The sequence below is a fragment of the Varroa destructor genome, unplaced genomic scaffold, assembly GCF_002443255.2.
Source record: "Varroa destructor unplaced genomic scaffold, Vdes_3.0 BEIS01000002.1, whole genome shotgun sequence".
Lineage (NCBI taxonomy): Eukaryota > Metazoa > Arthropoda > Arachnida > Mesostigmata > Varroidae > Varroa > Varroa destructor.
The window spans coordinates 39,314,370-39,333,768 of NW_019211455.1; the positions used below are offsets into that span (position 1 = coordinate 39,314,370).

The 19,399-nt window shown below is 40.2% G+C and overlaps 1 protein-coding gene and 1 long non-coding RNA gene across 13 annotated transcripts in view; one reads left to right on the plus strand and one right to left on the minus strand.

Moving 5' to 3' along the window:
* Positions 1 to 2,698: 2,698 nt before the first annotated feature.
* The window catches only part of LOC111245295 (serine/threonine-protein kinase D1-like), a 59,537-nt gene continuing 42,836 nt past the window's right edge, over positions 2,699 to 19,399 (minus strand). For 7 of the 12 annotated variants that reach the window (XM_086979523.1, XM_086979522.1, XM_086979524.1 and 4 more), the window contains 6 exons: positions 10,228 to 11,635; positions 9,593 to 9,781; positions 8,070 to 8,303; positions 7,717 to 7,920; positions 5,094 to 5,252; positions 2,699 to 4,724 (listed from right to left, as the gene is read on the minus strand). In XM_086979523.1, coding sequence (XP_086835649.1) covers positions 4,536 to 4,724; positions 5,094 to 5,252; positions 7,717 to 7,920; positions 8,070 to 8,303; positions 9,593 to 9,781; positions 10,228 to 11,635 — 2,383 coding nt within the window. In that variant the 3' untranslated portion in view covers positions 2,699 to 4,535. Of the gene's footprint in view, positions 4,725 to 5,093; positions 5,253 to 7,716; positions 7,921 to 8,069; positions 8,304 to 9,592; positions 9,782 to 10,227; positions 11,636 to 12,078; positions 17,291 to 19,399 lie in introns of those variants that run through there. The other 5 variants (XM_086979528.1, XM_086979527.1, XM_086979526.1 and 2 more) reach the window with 5 other exon arrangements.
* On the plus strand, positions 8,042 to 19,261 carry LOC111245296 (uncharacterized). The gene is made up of 3 exons (XR_002671270.2): positions 8,042 to 8,173; positions 17,709 to 17,866; positions 18,958 to 19,261. It is a non-coding gene; the product is annotated as an uncharacterized LOC111245296 (long non-coding RNA).

Genomic DNA, 19,399 nt, shown 5'->3' on the forward strand with positions numbered 1-19,399 from the left:
TGTCCAGAGTCATTAGTAAGTATTTTTGATTAAATTAGAAGAAAATGCATTTTAAGCGCGCTTTCTTTCCAGATAAGCATAACTACGATCGCGGGCGTGCGTCCTACTACCGGCCGTCCATTGTCACGAAATGCTGAGTCGCTCGCTGGACTCGCATAGCATCCTCTAAACGTGGATGACCTCTTTTAGTTTCAGCAGAATAGAGACGAGCCGCATGGCTCGGCACACCTTGTCTCTCTTTGAAGTATAGGCTTCACCTTCAGGATAAAGACCTTAGGCGACCTTTGTATTTTATGGCTTGACTTTTCACGATAACTTTCTTTGACTTCATGTTAAGGATAGAGTCTATGTGTGCAAGCTAATGTCTCTGCCGTCTTGCTGAGGGTAAGTCGCTAGCCACAGCACAGCTGTTAAGATCCATTTGATTCCACCCGTTTCGCTTTTCGATAGGTTTCGCAAATGCCTTGCGCGTTACGTATAATACTCAAGCCATTAGGCACGGTTTCAGGTGGCTGGCTACCAGCACGAAGCGAGACTTGTCTGGGCCCGAACTCGAGCTCACATACACACACCACGCATTACAAAGCTGAGTAAGCAAATATGTTGCCACTTTATTATCAAAAGGACAATCAATCCTAGATTATTACGATTTATCGTAAACAAATTCGAAGTTTCAAGTTGTGCAAGATATTATTCTCCGTGCCCTTCAAAGGCCCAACACTTGCTATGCTCTCTGTGAGAGTACTTCATTGTGTGCTAATACTTCGCCATACCTTTACCTAAAACCTGCAATCTGACTGAGATGCGTAACGAAGTGTGCTTTCGTACAATATGCTGACATGGGACGCGGGTAAAATACAACTCTATTAGGTTAGTTTCGCGCGTGAATGTGTGTGAGTCGTCCTTTTATGTAAACTTCCGATGTTATTACATCTCCTGAACGTGTTAATTTTGAACATGTGGACAATTCTATGACCGTACAGGCAGGATGACAGTACGCTCCTTTCCCCCCGAAGTCGCTGCATAGAGTAAAAGTGGAACTAACTAGCTCGATATTTGTTGCATTATGTTGCAACTTTAGCCATTTCGATGATGGAAAATGCATCAAGGCTACCGATATTAGATATACACTGCAATTTATATTTCTGGGTCTGTGTGGTGAAATTGAAGTTTGCGATAGTACTTCGAGGAACTACATAAGAAAAAGCTGTATGAAATTGATATTTCTGACATTCTAAAGCCTTTTTAGCGTTACGTATTTTTTGAGCACTTTGGCCTTCTGGTCGCCTATTCCGAATTGTTCGAAAATGACGGCGGTATATGTCATAGTTAAGACGAGCTGTAGGTATTGGTAAATGAATATATATAAGTTTCTATGATCATTAATAGCGGCTTCTCAGTGCAGAAAATCAGCGTTGATCAGCGTAACAGATTCTACTACAACGAATGCTAGACAATTTGTACGAATGCTAAAGTTTAATTTGTGTATTTCATGTTAAATGAAACACACAAACTGATACGCGACTACCCAGAGAAAATGCGCGGTATTTTCGGGTGGTGTGAGTCATAGAACGCCCATGACCTTTTCAGGAATAGAGTGGGTGACATATATGCAATGTTTTTAAATTTTCTTTTCCAATTCCTTTAATAGCACGCTGGCGTTTGTTTTTTGAAAATTGGCAAATTTTAAGTAGACCCAAGCGAGCATATCATTGTTTTTGTTGAATCGACAATACTTTCCCTTAAAGTTTAACTATTCTTTGTTTTTTTTTAATCTTCATTAACATAACGACATGTTTGTTACTATCTGTAAAAATCGCATTCCCATGATTCCATGATGATAGTAGATGATTTCCACTGGTTGAACAACAGTGTATGCGTATTGTCAAACCGAACCGCATCCAAAACTATTCATTTCAATCGGTTAGATCGAGTGACGACTTTAACCTCTGTTGATTTAAGAGTAATACAAATTCTCTGAGTTTTACGTTTGGTGCTTTGCCATTAAACACGCTTTCAGACTCCCAGCGTAAAGCAAAGTTTACCTAAACCCGGCTTAGAACCTGGATTTCATCACTGCAAATACCCTACTACTGGACCACTAGGGCGAGAACTTCTAGTGAACTAGAACTGACTGATTACACAAATATCAGAAACACTGAAATTTGAAAGAGTGGGAAATTATTTACTTCCGATAACAACTAGTGCTGGTTGAAATGAAAAAAAAAGAGGTGAGAAGCTTACGTGTAGCATAATCAGAGAAAGTACACATGCATTGAGTTTATTTGGTTCCATTGTCAAATCGCTGCTCGATACTATTTAGTAGGGTTGAATTTTGCATAAGTAGTTTAAAAGTTCCTCACCCCGACACCCTTAAGATTCCTTCAAGCACATCGCTAAGCACACGCGAGAAAATCATAATTACGACCGCATCGCGATTAACAATGGGGTTTTTAGTGATAGACGGAAAATGGTATAAAGATGCATCACATAATTTAGTGTACATAGAGAAGCAGTAATAGTTATATAACTATTAGGTGTGACACAGATGTTCGTGAAGAACTTACCGGAGTCTTATGACGGAGAAGAGCATCGCCACAATCGGAGTTTATTTGTAGATATTCTAGACAGATCTGTTTATTCGATAAGCATAGTATCACATAAGTACGGGACAGACAAAAGAGGAAATATGAACAAATAGGATTAATACCGTGAAGACCTTAAATAAACTTTATTTCAGACGTCCGGTAGCGAAGAACAAGTTTCCACAGAAAGTACTGTTTATGAAAACAACTCTAGGTTCCAAAGCGCATCTGCATCCAGCATCCAAAGATGATAATAATATCGATCTGCGATCTCTTATCAGCCAGGCACTTCCGTCTACTCAATGGGGCATTCATGTAGAAAATATGTTCGACAAGTAGTGGGCCTAATACACAAAAGTGTAATATATACAAGAGCTTGCAACAGGATTCTGGTGACCAGGTACAGCAACTTCTTGCAATAATTACTATGACCGTCCCGTTCTATTTTCAGTCCTAGTTCAGATGGGTCGACTTAAAACATATTGTTAATCTGAATAGAAACGACATCATAGTTATTCCCTTGTTTACCATAATACCTTGTATTGTATATGTATGGGACTCGTTGACAGATAAGATTTATAGAGATTGCCTACTAAAGAAATCACTACGCGATCATATTAACAAAAAAAAAATCTATATATATATATATATAAATGAATAATGTAAATGTGATCGATGCGGTCTAAGAGATTTCCGGCACGGCGGATCGTCTAGGTTCTGTAATATATATATATATATATATTACAGTATCCTAATACCGTTCGAAGCTTCCCCAGTATAATCTTTTTTTGCCGATACGCCTATCGATGCTAACTACAGCTGTTTTTCTTTAACGTTCAATGCGAAAAAATTGTTATATTGATTTATTCCAACGTGCAAGTTCCAGTTCAACCGATCACTGTACAATAGGCAAAATCACTGGTTGTAATTTAGTGCCGCTCTCTAATAACGAGACCGCAATGTACTTCTATTCTGCACACGATTTTGTAAATTGAATTAGCAATAACGGTGTTACGCTAACCCCTTAGATCTCTAGTCATGAGCAAAGGGAACGTGAGCCTATTCGACAACATACAACATCTGGATCAACCATGTTTTTACCATATTTAATGCACCTATTTAAGTACTCATACTGATGTAGAAGGCTGGTTCGTGTGGGAGCCTGGAGGAGTTCCATAGGCCCTCCAAGCTAACTCGCATAGCTTCAATTCACGTTTATACACATCACCTACATGTACGCGTTAAAATGCTGTTATCCCATGACGCGTCAGTATGATTGCGACAAGTCGCTCGCGAAGGTACAAAGTTAACGTGTTTAAGGTCAAGTTTGGTGTTATTGATGGTCCTTTTCGTTTTTTGCATCTTGCTTCTTGCAGTAGCATTCCTGCTGCAGGCTGTCCTCGTACACCTATCCCCTCAGACGCAACAGTCTTCACCACTCACAGGTATGAAAAGACATAGCCGTTGTAGCACCTGCAGAAGCAGCCCCTATTATGCCTTTTGAGGTAATTGAGTGCGCTGATTAAGTATGGCAAAGCTATGCTATATTAAATTAAATTTGCGGAACCCAGCTTTATGGCGATAAAACAAAAATCTACCCGTAATCTTAAGCTGGCTTTGGGGGAGGCTGCAGATAACTTTGACGCCTTGTTGTCGTGTATTATTCAGTACTAGTAAACGAAGCAAATAGATAGTCGCAGCACTGATTATCGCCAAAATTACTCTGTTAGCGACTGAAAATAGGTTGTTGTTTGGAACAGTGTAAAGCGAACAACGCGTCTTAGTAAATCTATTATGATGACTTCCGATGAAGATGATGAAGAGTTTGAAGAAATACGTATGATAAAAGTAGTAGCGATTTATTACGCTTCTTTATCCTGGCATAGTTCAAACAGATATTGTGAAGTTTGTTGCAATTGAAGCTGATCGTGGGGCTGGCATCGGGGCAGGCTAGCTAATTTCGGGCTGTACAGAGAGCATCTGATGCAGCGACTGCTGTGAGTGAGTACTGCTGAGATTGGACTTCAATAGGCCGCTATTGTTGTTCGAATTAAGATCAGATGCATGAGCGGTGAGTCTGGACGTGTTGGAATAGTCAAACACAGGCGGCGGCAGTGGCGGTATCTCAAGATTGTTCGCCTGAAGATGTCATAAGGGGCAAAATGATTGACAATAGTCTACTAATCAAGTAGAAACGAGGACAAATAGAACAAGTGAAGGTTGGTTGTACAGTTAGATATTAAAAGAGTGGCAAGTGTAGATGCATTTACTGAGTGGATAATAATACTATTACTACCAAAACTCATTATTATTAACGATAATATAGCGATTAAAGGGCAGCCTGTATTGGCTAATATATCTACCTAAGATAAACCGTTTGGTATTTCACCTGCCTTGGAAGAGTAAAAGCGTTGGTTTCAGTAGTAAAATCACACCTACATTTAAAAACTAACATTTACAAGATGGATATTTAGGAATTAAGGTGAAGTTTTAGAAATATGGAGATACCTGTCGATGTTTCTCCCAGCGATCATCGTCTGATTCGTGAGTGAGATACCGAATACCGACTTCTGTTTCAAGTCGTCTCAGATCAAGCCACATCTGGTAATCTTGAATCCACGAATGTGCGAGCGACTTATCGACAGTATAACGTTTTGCTACTTTTACCTGTAAAGTATCGGAAAATTTGGACACATAACGGAGATAATAACAATACCTTCAACCAAGCATTCAAAAAAGCCTTTAGTTACCTTTCCGACATCTGTTCGTTGCCGCTATGGCTGTCTCACTTGTAGCAAAATCAATTAACCGCCTAAAGGTACTAGATCAAATTCACTACGTCTGGCCTAAAGATCTGCGAAGCCCGCTCGAGCCACTTTGCTTTTACAGTGATACAGGGGTATTAGTAATGCAGTAATGGTTGCAATGGGTACGCGTCTATCTATTAAACTGAAAAACACGTCTTGACCCAGGTTCGTTTCAGGCAGAAAGGGACGAGCTGTCTGAAGCACGTATCGTACGTCAAACTTGAAATCCAGTAGTGTTATATCGCCCGTTCCCGATCTGCGAAGGCACTGTCTGCGTACGTACAACAGTTGACTAATCATCTGCTGCCCGCGTCGAGGCTATAGGCCATGGCAGGTAGCATTGCTAGCGAAGTACTTTTACGCGTAACCAGCGCGCTTCTTCTAAATTATATATATATATAATTTATCCAAAAAAGCTTTTACTGCTTTCACGGACTGTAAAGCTCCGACTTATTGACCAATCCAGCTCAATACTTTGTAAAAAGAATACACTTTATCGGTACTCCAAGCGTAGCTTTTTAGTACTCCGACTACATTTGCTAATATCCGAAGTTTTTCTTGCTATCAACAGACAATCTCCGTATTCCAGTCGATTTTCTATGAGGCCCAATAGAATCTTGCCAAGTTCCAGCTCGAGCGGCAAAGTGCCTTATTAGAACCTTATCTGCCGGCACCTATTTACTACTGCGTCCGGTGGTTGTTTTTGACTAAGATCCTTCGTTGCCATATTGGCTCGTTCTTAGGCTAACGGATATAAATCAAACAGACAGAACGATCTTACCCTACGGAAGAGGAGTTAATGAATGCTTTGAGCTTCCCTGAGCTTCTTCTTTGCGATACGCAGAACTCCCTGTTACCTTTACCTTTGAAGCCTTTGTTTCGTAGTGATGCTTCGCTATGGTCTAATCCATCTTGGCTCGCCTTCACAGTGGAAAATCTCATGAGAACCATCGCTTTGTCACGCACCACCTAAATCCGTGCGTTTCTTCAACCTCAGATCGCGCGTGCTTGGCAATAATGGCAAGAGCTATTATCGTCGAACGGAAAGCGAGGGGAGGGTAACATTTGAATGCCAAGCGGGAGAACATGCTTTCTTACGAACGCGACGACTAATGTAGCGCTTTTGCGTAGCCTCAAAGGTGCTCGAAGGAAGGGGTAGCTCAACGGAAGTGAATGATCCTAAGTTTTAGTCAATTGTTCGCACATTGTGATTAAGTCACAAATATCTGGTCCAATTTGTGTTATCTTTTTCCTAAATCAAATAACTGGTTCTCGCTTCCTCCAGCGAATCGTTTTAAGGCTTGAATTAAGGCGGATTTTAGCTGGCCAGGAAAAGGCGTACCGATGAATGTTCGGCTACATCTTGACAGAGTGGCCTCTGCGGTATAACATATATATATATAAGGTGGGCGCCTTATTAAGATTAAATCCTGAGCTGATCTTCAACTTTCAAGCGTTATAGCTGTTGTTTTCTGGGTCGGTTCGATTCGTGTACACAGAATTCGTCGAAATGCAACGGGTTTTTTGATGACAAACTCATACTATACATTCGTTACCGATACGTTAGATTTTGATTAGCAGTAATACTAGCGTCAAGTAAGCCATTGTCCTGAACTAGCTTTTAATTTTTAGAAAATTCCTTTATGACGACAACGCTTTAGGACACATGTTGACGTGACAATAACTATGCCAGTCTTGATATCTATGATAAAAATCACAGTTATAATCTATGAATATATTTAATGAACATACATAAATAGATGATGCTGTTGAACGGATGGATAACGATGTGTTGGGGCTTCGATCCATGGACAAGGATCAATATTTTCCATCTTTTTTCATTGTAGATTAGAGAAGAGCTAGTGGTTCTGTTTACTGTGTGGCATTAAGTATACTAGAAGGCTGGAATATGGCTGAACGGTGTTACAAGTAACTGCCAAGTGACTCTTTGATACAAATGTAAATCGGATTCTTTTGACGTTATTTACTGCGCCAATTTTTAGCCATTCATAGTCTTTCTATATGATGATCTATAAACACCTAGGCAACTCAATACAGCAGATTTGAACGATTTGATTTTGACAAGAGAGTAGTTCAAAGCTTTCGCAGGCCAGCTTGTCTAAACGCGCGGGATACGCATGAGATAGCATTTTACTATTCAGGATGTCACAAAATCGATAGCTTCCAATAATTAGACGTATGTTGAAGCTGCACAATATGAGAATCACATAACAGGTTTCGTGAATACGGTCCCCGGCTATACGGTTTGTATCGAGTACGCGTACAACTCATCGAAATAAATTACCTGTGCATTGAACACCTACCTGAAGGAGACAGCTAATAAGGTGAATTGCTTCCTTAGATATCTCTCGCCATGGCTGCGGTGGATACATGAAGTCGGCGTTCTGAATTTGGTCGTTGATATCTTCGTCTTCGTTGAACGGGAACGTACCAGATAGTGTTACGTATATGATAACCCCAACAGACCACATGTCAAGCAGGCGATTATAACCCTTATTTCGTAGAACCTTTACAAGACAGATGGCAGCATGGTTAGTAGAATCTTATTTGTTGGCTGTTGATAACGAAAACCTGGTAAAATAGAGCTGAATAGGTCGCCCAAGTGAATAATATCGGGCTCGTAGATGATTAGAATCGAACAGAACATGAGTCGTACCTCTGGGGCGAGATAGGCTGGAGTTCCAACAACCGATTTACGGAACGATTTCTCGCCAATGATACGAGCAAAACCGAAATCGCACAACTTGAGCTGAGGGAATGGTGAGTCCGTCGACAGCAAAACGTTTTCAGGTTTGAGATCGCAGTGAACAATGTTACGTGAGTGCAGATGGCGCAACGCGACTAAAATCTGATAGATGAGAAACTTCGCCGTTCGCTCTGGTAGACGACTCTGTAAAGAAATCGTTATCACTAGAAGTATGCAGAAAATTAGCTTTGCTAGACAAACTTAAAGAGAGCCATATTTGAACTTGTTACAATAATATCCATTAAGTTTACACTGCCCGGCGGAAAAGAATTAATAATAATAATAATAGTGTTAATAATAAAAACAGAGACGTTGTTTCGATACGATCCCTAGCATCCAGGCAACTCTTAACATCGTGCTACTAGGCAATCTGCTCTCTCTTCGAAAAATAGGAAACAAATGATAAGCAGCGTTAGGATAAAGATCATGTTGCCTCCCTTAGCACGACAACATACCCAAGTAGACGCACAGACTCTATCCAACATCAGGCTCACTATTTTTAGACTGTTACCATAATACAACCTGCAGGCATGCGTCATACCGTCAAACTAATCGTCTCCTGTTGATTAGATGGCGGTGCACGACACAGGTCAAAAATGTTAGGCACAGCTACGGGTAGACAATAACGGGTCAGCATGCCGTCGTTTTAAGGTACAACATGTAACAAAGTAAGCCATTCGGTGTCGTGAGTCATTCAATGTGTGTTCCTGGTAATAACAGAAGACGGCACTCTTCAACGCAGGGAATGTTAATTCAAACCAGCGTTGAAGCAACCCGAGAAGTATATATATATAAATTTTACGCAAGGAAGCCGGCTATCTTCAGCCGTGCAATAGAAGCTGAATGATAACAACAGCAAAACAAAAACGTTTCAGACGATTGACCAACGCGTACTCTAAACGAAACAAATGTATACAGACCTCCTGTATGTAATAAACTGATGCCAGTATAAAACAAGCTTAAAGACTAGAAAATCAAAATATGAAATAGAAAAAGCTACGTAAGGTTCGTAATAGCACACTCTTCTTCTAGTTTATCATCCGAAAAAGCATAGCAGTTTTCCGTCCACATGCTATTGGTGGCCATGCCATGACCATGTGGACAGATGCTTTCGACCAACTTGGGTCCACCAGACCCAACTGTTCCGGAACTATAAAAGCAAACCACTTTCATAATACGATCTTCTGTTTTCAAACAGGTCGACCGAGCGATTGGTCCCACGTAGAGAATGGCGCAAACTGACCTGCAACTTTTCCGTTGATCAAAGCAGGCGAAGCGTTGCTAGGATTATATGTTTCGGTGTACGTCAGGATCCTTGATCGTTGTCTTTTTGGACAAGTTTTCTCAGGACTGACGCTTTTTCATTAATATTCTAATAATTGCGGAAGCATTATTTAAAAAAAATTACCTCGGAAATCAATGGACATTGTTACCTGAGGTGAATTGAGGATCATCTCTAGCATATCGCCTTTCAGTTTTTCCATTACAACGAACACGCGTTCTGGAGTTTCAAACATTCTCTCAAGATTAACGATGGCTGGGTGTTGAATATTATGCAAAATCTGAACCTCGTTTTTTAAAGCAGCTTCCTCTTTGTGCGGGAACCGGAGTTTGTCGATCACCTTCAAACACCGTATCCGATTAGATATTTTCTATTTACAATAGTGTACTAACTAAAGCAATTTTGTTATTTCGGCCTTTCAGCTTCGTTTGCAAAAGCGACGATTCCTAGAACTACTAATACTACTATACCAGAACAGATATGTCTGGTATAGAACATGCATCGTTCTACTACAGGGTATTCCCCCTGAAAATACGCACATTTTGCTTTATTGTCTATATGTATGTTCTTTTCTTATCACGGTATGAGGGCTAACCCTAATAGATAAAATTTTGTGAGCAATACGCGATTTTGAAACCGGTTTGGTACCTTAAAGACGACCACGACATCGTTGTTTCGTCTTCAAGGTATTGTTGTTACTATCAAGATTTTGAGGTATTGGTTCAATGCATTATTATAAGCGTTGTTTATCTAGAAGAGTAAATTATTTCAATGTAATAACCTTACCTTGATGGCGACCTTCCGGAGCTTTTTACGGTGCACGCCCCCGTAAACAATACCGAATTGCCCCGACCCAAGTACTTCTTCCGGGTGGATCTGATAGTGTAGACTTATATCCTGGGAAGGATCATCCTCATCGTCTTTGTCTTCTGGCTTAACATTATCATTGGTCGCCATTAGCGGCAGCAGGGCCTGACGAATGGCCACTTCCCAACTGATATCCTTATCGCAACCGAAATAGTAGATACAGTTCTTGGTCCTTAACTCGAGGCAGTATTGACCGTGATTTACATTATCCTTACATATCTCGATCAAGATCACATCATCGAGTGGAATTTCCTTGAAGAACTTGCTTGTTTCCTCGTTCTGGTAGAGTGTTAGCATTTTGGTGTCAAGTCGCCAAAAGTGCTTTCGCTTCAATGAATCCTTGTTCGTATAGTGCATCAGCCAGCCCTCTTTAAGGATGCTTTGCCCGCCTTTCTTCGTGTGCTTGATTGATTGTGCAATTCGCATAAGCGGGATATTATTTGCATTCTGACCGTCATTCGTCGCCCGGGGCTCTTCCTCCGAACCGGAGTCCTGCGAACCACACGCTTGTAGGACCCTCTCAAGATGTTTGGGTACGGCATTCGGTGGCGTAATGTGCAGAATGGGATTGTTGCCAAACGTCTCTGTTTCTTCTTCGCTGTCATCTTGGGCATATTCCACGCTATCGGTTCCATCGTTGCCTTCCTGACCTTCAGCCTCAGCTGGTTCTTCGTTTGACCATTCCGCCTCACCGGGGCAATCCATAGGGATTCGGTCAAGACATTTTCTATGTACATTGAACTTGCAATCTTTACATTGCAAACCCTGTCGGAAAAGGCCTTTGAGCAGCTTACGACAGTGCTGGCATACCGTTGGTTTTCCATAGGAGTGCACCAAGAATGTATGTGGGATACGAGTTTTGTTAGCGAGCTCTTTTTCCACCCATGCCGGTCTTCCCATATTGAGCGATGGCCGCTTTTCTTTGAGATTTAGTGTCGATAGCAATGCATTGTGATCGTCGATAAAAGGAGCGGCGGAAGTCGTTCGCTGTACAGTGTTCCTTTCCTTGAAGAAGATATCGGTTCCGGCTGTTGCTCTTGTCGGAGAGAAGAGCATACAGCTGAATGAAGACCGACGTCGTTTGATGTGTGTACAATTATTGGGAATTTTATAGGCGCACCGCTTATGGTAATTCTGTCCACAGCCTTCACATTTTAGGCCTTGTCGAACTAAACCGAAGAGCATCTCTCCGCAGAAATCGCAGAATGTCGGTGATTTGTATGAATGTACGGAGAGTGCGTGCGGCCGAATCTCAACATTGTTTTCAGAAAGTTCTCTTGCCGAAAGGACGATCTCAACAAGCGTACCTTCGTTGATATCCGAAATGCTGAAGGAGCAGAAAATATCAGAAGCGTTAGAGCATCACACGTAATTTATAATCTCCTACTGGAAACGTCAGAGATATCATTCACAGCGAGCGTGATGGGAGCACATAGCTGGCTTCTATGTTCAACATGTCGAACCAGACGAAGAGGAAAGTGGCTATTTTGAGTCACCTAATATTTCTAGGAGCGATCTTGAAGGCAGAAAAGAGGATTTGACATGAGCGCCATAAAAGACCAATAACCAACCGTTTGAACTGTTTTTATCACAACTTAGTAACCAAAGGATCGATCCTCGAGCGGAATCGCTCCCGGGAATGGAATTAGGAGGATATACAAGGATAATCATTATTTCAAGCAAGGAGGATCATCTACGGACATGGCTTTACAAATACGCTCCAGATATATTAGTATGATAATGTGGGTGGGGTAATCAGTGGCCTTTTACCTCAGTAAAACGATAACTGCAAACTGCTGTTCAAGTCGTCAGACTGATTTAAAAATACTTTGAAAAAAGAGCTTGAGTAATGAAAGGATCTGCACGATGTGATCTTATTGGGTGACCTTGAACCTAATATTGCTTCTGTTACTTGAAAAATTCAAGCTGCTAAAGCTTATTGCTGCAGACTTTGCTCTAACAAATGACGTCTATCCTGATCTATACAGCATCATCTGGAACAAAATAAAATAACAAGGAAAAACAAAAATAACGAAGTCTGAAAATGAATCTATGAATGGATCGCTTCTATGAAGGCCTCCCTTAGTCATTAAAATATTTTGTGGTAGTGAGGGGGCCTATACATGTCCCTGGTCATGTGACACTTGTTTTAAATTGGTCGATTTAGGAAAAGTTGGTTCTTTACAAAGGCTTGAAGCACGTAAAGAGATCTCAAACACCGAAATTATTAAGGTATAGTGCAAAAAGGCGCAACAGGCATTCATAATTTTATAATGCCTAGGTAACTTCAGCCCAAATCAAGACATAAGGCGTCTTGAAAAACGTGTACATTGCTTGACGGATTATAACTTTCCAATTGGATGTAATTGATCGAAAATAAGTTTCAATTCGGCGTTTTAAACAGAAAATTAATTAAGCCACTTTTATTTGGTAGCATAGTGACTGGTGCTAATTACTTGAATTTGTTGCAAGAATAAGTTCTATTACGCATTAGAGAAGACTTTGATGGAGATGGCAGATGATACTTCCAACAAAACGGAATATTATCATTGTAATGTAAGCGCATACCTTGAGAAGAACCTCTAGACGGAACGCTGGGTCGGGTTAAGAAGGCTTATAAAATATCTGAACCTGACGCTAATTGACCTTTCCTTATATACCTTGAAGATGAAGTCTACGCCAGAAAACAAGCGACACTGGAAAATGTAAAAGCCGCAATTTAGCAAAAATGCTCCACAATATAAAATTGGATATTTAGTAAAGTTTGTGCATCAAAAGTCGACCGTTATTACCAATGTGTAACGGTAACAATTTTAAACAGCTGCGCCAGGAAACAAGTTATAAACTTTGTAGATTCGTTTGCGATTGTAATATCAATTATATGTGAATAAAAACCGAAATTATAATTATCCAAACTGTGTATATTCCGTCGTTAATGTAATACGGGGAATAGCAGCTTTACAAAGACCAAAGGCTAGGAGGCTAAACAGGATTTTACTACCATACTTATTTCTACGAAAAAAAAAAAAATTAGAGTACATTTATTCATACCTGTTTTAAGGTAAAAAGTACCTACTAAACAAAAAAATATATAAAATACAATCATAATCACGAAAGAATATATTGTAAACAAAATATTAATAGTCTGTTATATATTTTTTCTTATATGTGAAAAAACCTAACATAGAAACTAAATTTGGGATGACTAAAATAAGCAAATAGAAAAATTACGCAAATTATAATACCAACATAGATTCGCGCGCAGGTAAAGCTGGCTGTTTCTTTCTTTGTGCTACGTATGGCTGAGATTTCTGCCGTGAAAGGCCTATACTTAGCTACAATGGAGTTAATCGGGACAACGATTATGAGATCCGCTTCAGAGGAAGTATGGAATCGTTTTGACTATGGCCATGCAAAAGCGATATTAGAGTAACAACAGACTTTGCCTGAATGAGCAAAAATTACTTTTTGGCATGTAACTGCTGATAGACATATTATAGTATATATGTCAACAGTAAACATATTAAGACACACAAAAGAGGAAATTGATTGAAGATCCTCACCTCGACTTTCACCTTTGGTCCTAACCTAAGTCGTTTACTCGCGCGTAGTCACACTTGTATCAACAATGATCGTGGAAATAGCTTCTTTAGAAATTTTGTTCATTTAGTACAAAGCGTGCACAAAAAGTCACGAGCCTCGTGTTAAACTTAAGTCTCGTCTACGGTATTTTTTTAATATGTACAATTTGAGGGAAATCCAGGAGGTATTTTTTTTTCGATGTTTCTTAAATGTCATGTTATTCGGTACTGACCAAACATAGTCTAAACATTTCAATTGCACGGACACATAAAACTTACCCTCAAAGGGATCATTTTCAAAAAACGTTCTTTTGCGCCCTATTACGTAGTAACTGGTCTTGTTATTGCACTGCCACTTGCAAGATCAGTTCAAGGTCACATTGTTTGTTGTGCTAGCAAATGAAACGTTCTGAAAAGCGTGAAAATATACGAAAAGTTTTGTGCAAAAAGTAACTGCCTCCGGGTATTCGTCTAATAAGCAAAAACGGAAACTTTTCTTTTCTATGAAATGCTGCCCTTCCTCTTGGGCGAAGCCTTACACACAAATTGTTTATCCAGTTTAGCTGCAATTTTTCAGATCTAAGGGAAAATGGTCCTGTGGGGAGCGTCCTTTCAGTTTGACGTCATACTGCCCTTTCTAGATTTACGTTACTTTGTCACTGTTCACACACTGTAAATCAAGCTACCCGGCTTAAAGGTCAGTATCCACGGTGTTGGTGAAAATAAGAGACAGACTGACCTTCGTACCCTATAAGACATTGGAACACAAGCAAGCTGTGCCTACTAAGGTAATCTGAGGTTTATTTAAATGAAGCAAAGACTTCTCTTTGTAGAATCCGATTGGCGCGGATAAACCTGCAGCTTCAACATTGTCAGACACAATTTGCACGGGTAGATCTTATAATTCTACTGCGTAACCACGCGAAAAAATATGTTGTATCCCTAAGCAACTGCTCTAATAATAACAATGCTACAATTTTTTTCCACTATCGCAGTAGCTAAAACTTCTCATTTCTTAAAAACGTTGTCCTTTTCTTTTAAGAGTTTTATTACTTTTACCCGCCTCCTTCCAAGCAAACAATAAAAAAAGCGTAGCGAAGTGTGGGTAAAATATATACAAAAACGCAGACACTGTTTACCTGGGGATACCTGCAAGATGTTTGTGTAAGCACGTAATTAATTCAATGACCAATTTCTTCTTCTTTCTCCTTTTACTATATCCATGTTTCTCTTCTCACACCCTACTCATTGGGAACTCTATCAGTGACTTTGATATTGTACCAATCCGTTATTCAAGTGCGAACAAAATCCAGTTCGCTCTTCTGTTTACAGGCCTTTGCTTTTACGTATTCCTAAACCCATCGCTCAAGCCCATATTTGTTCGAGTCAAGATCGAAACGCATGTGCTCGCGTACATTGCTCGTTTTCTTACCATCTTCTTGGCCTTTTATTATGGTAGCCGCTTGCTTTGTCCACGGTGTTGGTAACTTGTGCTGGGAGGGGCAAAATAAACAGACGGCAACTAGCGAGCACCAAATGAGTTCTGGTTCCCTTGTGTTGATAGTCCGAAAGAATAACTACGAGAAGGATAGTCTTTCAGTGTTTGTAGCAAAAGTCTGGGGCGTAGCGGGGCAGTTTGAATTTGTGGAGAAAGGGTCTAATTGAATTTACTTCACAAACTTCAACGAAGACTCAGGAGCGCTAAGCTGGACGTACCCTGGCCAATGCATATGGGCTACCTGTACATGCAGGAACAAAAAAAAATGCTACAATATTTTTCACACATTGCATCATAGAGAAAATTTACGTTGTGTGCTGAAGCATACAATTCTTCGATATTATATTTGAACATTTTTATAAACTATACTTATTTGCATGTGGTAATTAAACAGTGGGCGGTGTCCCATCGTGATAGTAGTAATAATAATCACCTTATTTATGCATATCTAATGCATACCGGTAAGTACCTGGCCTTTCTTAAGGACCTGGACAAGAACTTAGATCAGCTTGAGTCTGTCTGTACGACGTTTAAGTGGAAACAGAAAATAGTCGTGACGTTGTAGACTATACGCATTTGTATGCATAGTCTGCGCTTCGTTACCCAGAAACCATGGAAGAATTGTATGACGTAGCCATCGCTGAACATGACAAATGCTCGTACGTTAACGTTTATAAAGATAACTAGCAAGACTGGACGAGCAATTGTTTTCAAGACAGTTCAGCGATGAGGGATAACTGATGCCTCTGGTGAACTTGTTGCGGATTGTAAATAGCAAAAACAAACTATGCTCAAGTTAACCAGAAGTAAACCGTTTCCAAAAAAAGAAGAGTTTAGCTTGAAACAAAAGAATTTGATACAGAAAAAAAACTTAACAGGTTTTACAGGACTAAACATGAAACACCCATAACAGACTGTTGGATCCAAACTTATCGAACAGCTGCAGAATTGTTATCTAATATGCACATATAGTTGAAGAACGACTATCAAATGCGACCAAAGTAGGACTGAGTAAAAAATGTGACCGTTTGACTTGAGACATAATGTCGCCGTAATAGCTTAGTGAAACCGACCCTCTCCGACATACCTTAGTGGGTAACATGTTTGCCTGCTAATGTAAGGCCTACGTTCAAGCCTGTGAACAAACACACTTCGTTTCGTGCTGGAAGTCAGTCGCTTGATGGAATGCCTAGCGGCGATACTAGGCGTAAAACTCGAAATATAGAGGTCCGAAACCGGCCGCTGACATAGTTCATTTCATTGAAAGGAGCTAGCTGTTCGAAGCTAGCAAGATACTAGCTTATGTAAAATTTAACATCGCCTGGTATGACAGTGCGCAAGCTTCCTTAGGAAAGGAGTCAGCCCTATTTCGAGTCATTTGTGATGCGCGGCAAGCTAAATGGACTGCTTTAAAGGTGGGAAGTTATTTTAGAAATCCATTCGTAGCTTAGTTACCCTAGGGAAAAGCTACCCTCAGTCGGCGTAACTTCCTGCAGACAAAACCTTTGTTTTTTTGCGTTCGCACTAAATTGATTGCTATTTATACTAGCGCTGCGCTCATATAACCCTGCTTCTGATAAATTTCCATACCATTTTAGGCCCAAAGTATTCGAAATCTGCCAACTAAATTTAGAACTGTTTTCATTGATCTCCAATTGCGACATCCTGGAGAATTATATTCATTAGCCAATGGTCAAACTCGAAGAAAAGCTAAAATCGCACGCGTAGGAGAAAAAACGTGTTGCTCAAAAGTTACGTTCATGGAGTAGAACTACATCGTGTTAGGAGGTTAACACAGACAAGTTCATTAGGGTATAATCCGTTCCTATTGGCACGCAAGAAGACTGCAGAAGCTAGATTACGTGAATATCGGGCTCAATCCAACTTTTGTTGCCATAGCAACAACAGTGCGTCAGTACCTGGGGATTAATTCTTCTCCTCTTACAGCTCCCTGCCTTGTCTAACATAGTAATTTTTCGCGGCGAGATTACATCGAGCTGATAGGCGTTGCGATAGTACGCGACCGCAGAACTCAATAGCTCCGTACGCTGGCACTTCACAGTAGACTGAAGGCTTAGAGCGGGTGCGTCCCTGCAGAGTACGCGGAAAATATTGTCTGATTAGCACCTTCATGGTAATATACAAATACATCTGCGTTGGATGTCGATTTCTGCGACTTGCGATAGATCATAAAAAATATATATATTCGTTTAGCACAATGATTCGTGTGTACCTGATAGAATTTCCCTGGTCCAGCTGGCTTAATCCTGTATACTAGTTTTGCCTGCACGCGCATACTTACAACGCGTTCGCACTTGCAGGTACTCGCTCCTTGTCATCACTATCGTCGCGCGGCAAATTTAAGCGTGTCGCTGGAAACGCTTTATCTAATACTACGGCATTGGCATTCTAACTTCATCTTCTATAACGAAATCATTATTTCGAGGGGCTTGCCTCTAACTATTGTTCACATTGCAAAGTAAGTTGCATAGCACAAGTTGTTACTTGACTCAATTTGAAACTCAACGTTATATTAAACTGAACTTAGCGAAGAAGTACTCTTCATGCTTATTAAGATATGTATGATATTTGAAGTAGGAGTGGGTGTAGATTATCAATTCGCTCCTACGTAAAAGTGGGCCATTGGGCTTTTCATAATCTATAGGCAAATATAATTTTTTTTCATATTTATATATATATGTATATAACAGGCAAATATAACACAATTCTCTATTGCGTTGTCCCATGTGGTTGGAGTTCAAGAATATGTCCTATGCTTATGCTTATTTGATTAGTCACTGAGTTCTTGCAGTTTTTGTTAATTATATTTTATGTTTCGAATTTTTCCTTTGTTGGTGATTAAATGTTATGATATGGCGCTCGTTCCGAGTTCGCCATGAACCACTCTTGAAACAGGCTAGGTGCTATATCTTTTACCTATAGAGTGTTGGTTGTATGCGAAAGAAACACTTCAAGTTTTTTGATGTCAGGAAAAGTGGCCAGAAGAACGGCTGACGTACCGATAAAGTGCGAGCTCACAACATGCATTCAGTGACCCGAATTAACTACTGATAGAAAGTTTTACAAATATATGCGGCGCTTAACCATGAAGGGAAATCAATAAAAAAACAAGCTACAGTTTACTTATCCCTCTAACATATTATGTCCTGTACCGTACGGTCACTTTCTCTCGTACCTTTTCCTAGTAGGAATTTATTAGAGCAAAGATTCTTGCCGAAAATGTAACAGGAAAAAAGTAAAAACAGATTAAACTAGCGCAAGGTTGCACGCTAGACTAAGCGTAAAGCTACTACGGAAGGGAACGATTGATGAACTCATACAAGCGACCAGAAAACGTTATGTCTGACACAAATAATGTTTCCTTGCACTGATGCAAAGATGCGCATCAAGAGAAGCTTCGCGTCGCTTCGGTACTGCTTAATTGTGCCGCGTCTATGTACGCAGATATTAATATAGAGGTATCGTCGCGGCGACTGTTAACTGGCTAATTGTATATCGACAACTGTAACACGCGGGGGGTTTCATTTTGATAAAAATCCTCCATTACAGCACACGATGATACGGAATATCATGGAGTTTGCATTCCTCGCCGAATCTGTCCAACAACTAGATGTCTGCAACGCCGCTTAAAGAGCAAATAGTTCTGCTATCAAATGAAGACCATTAACTTGGTCTTCAGTTGTATGCAAACGTTGCCTTGGCCAACCAGGATGATCTGCTTTCAGTGTTACTGGGTAAAAACTTACGCCGATAAACATATTCATCGTGCCTTACAGAAAATTTCGTTTGAAGGAGCATCGGGACTTTTGCCCAGTGAGGCAGGCAGACGTGTAAGTGATCTTAATAAACGGCGCCCAAGGTCCTTACTTAAAAAATTTCGTTTAATACACTGTGTTTCTCAAAATTTGAGGTAAAACCGAGTCAAAATAGGAATACTGCTTGTGGCTCTGATCTCCCTTTAAGTTTGTCATTTTGAATACACTATTTCACT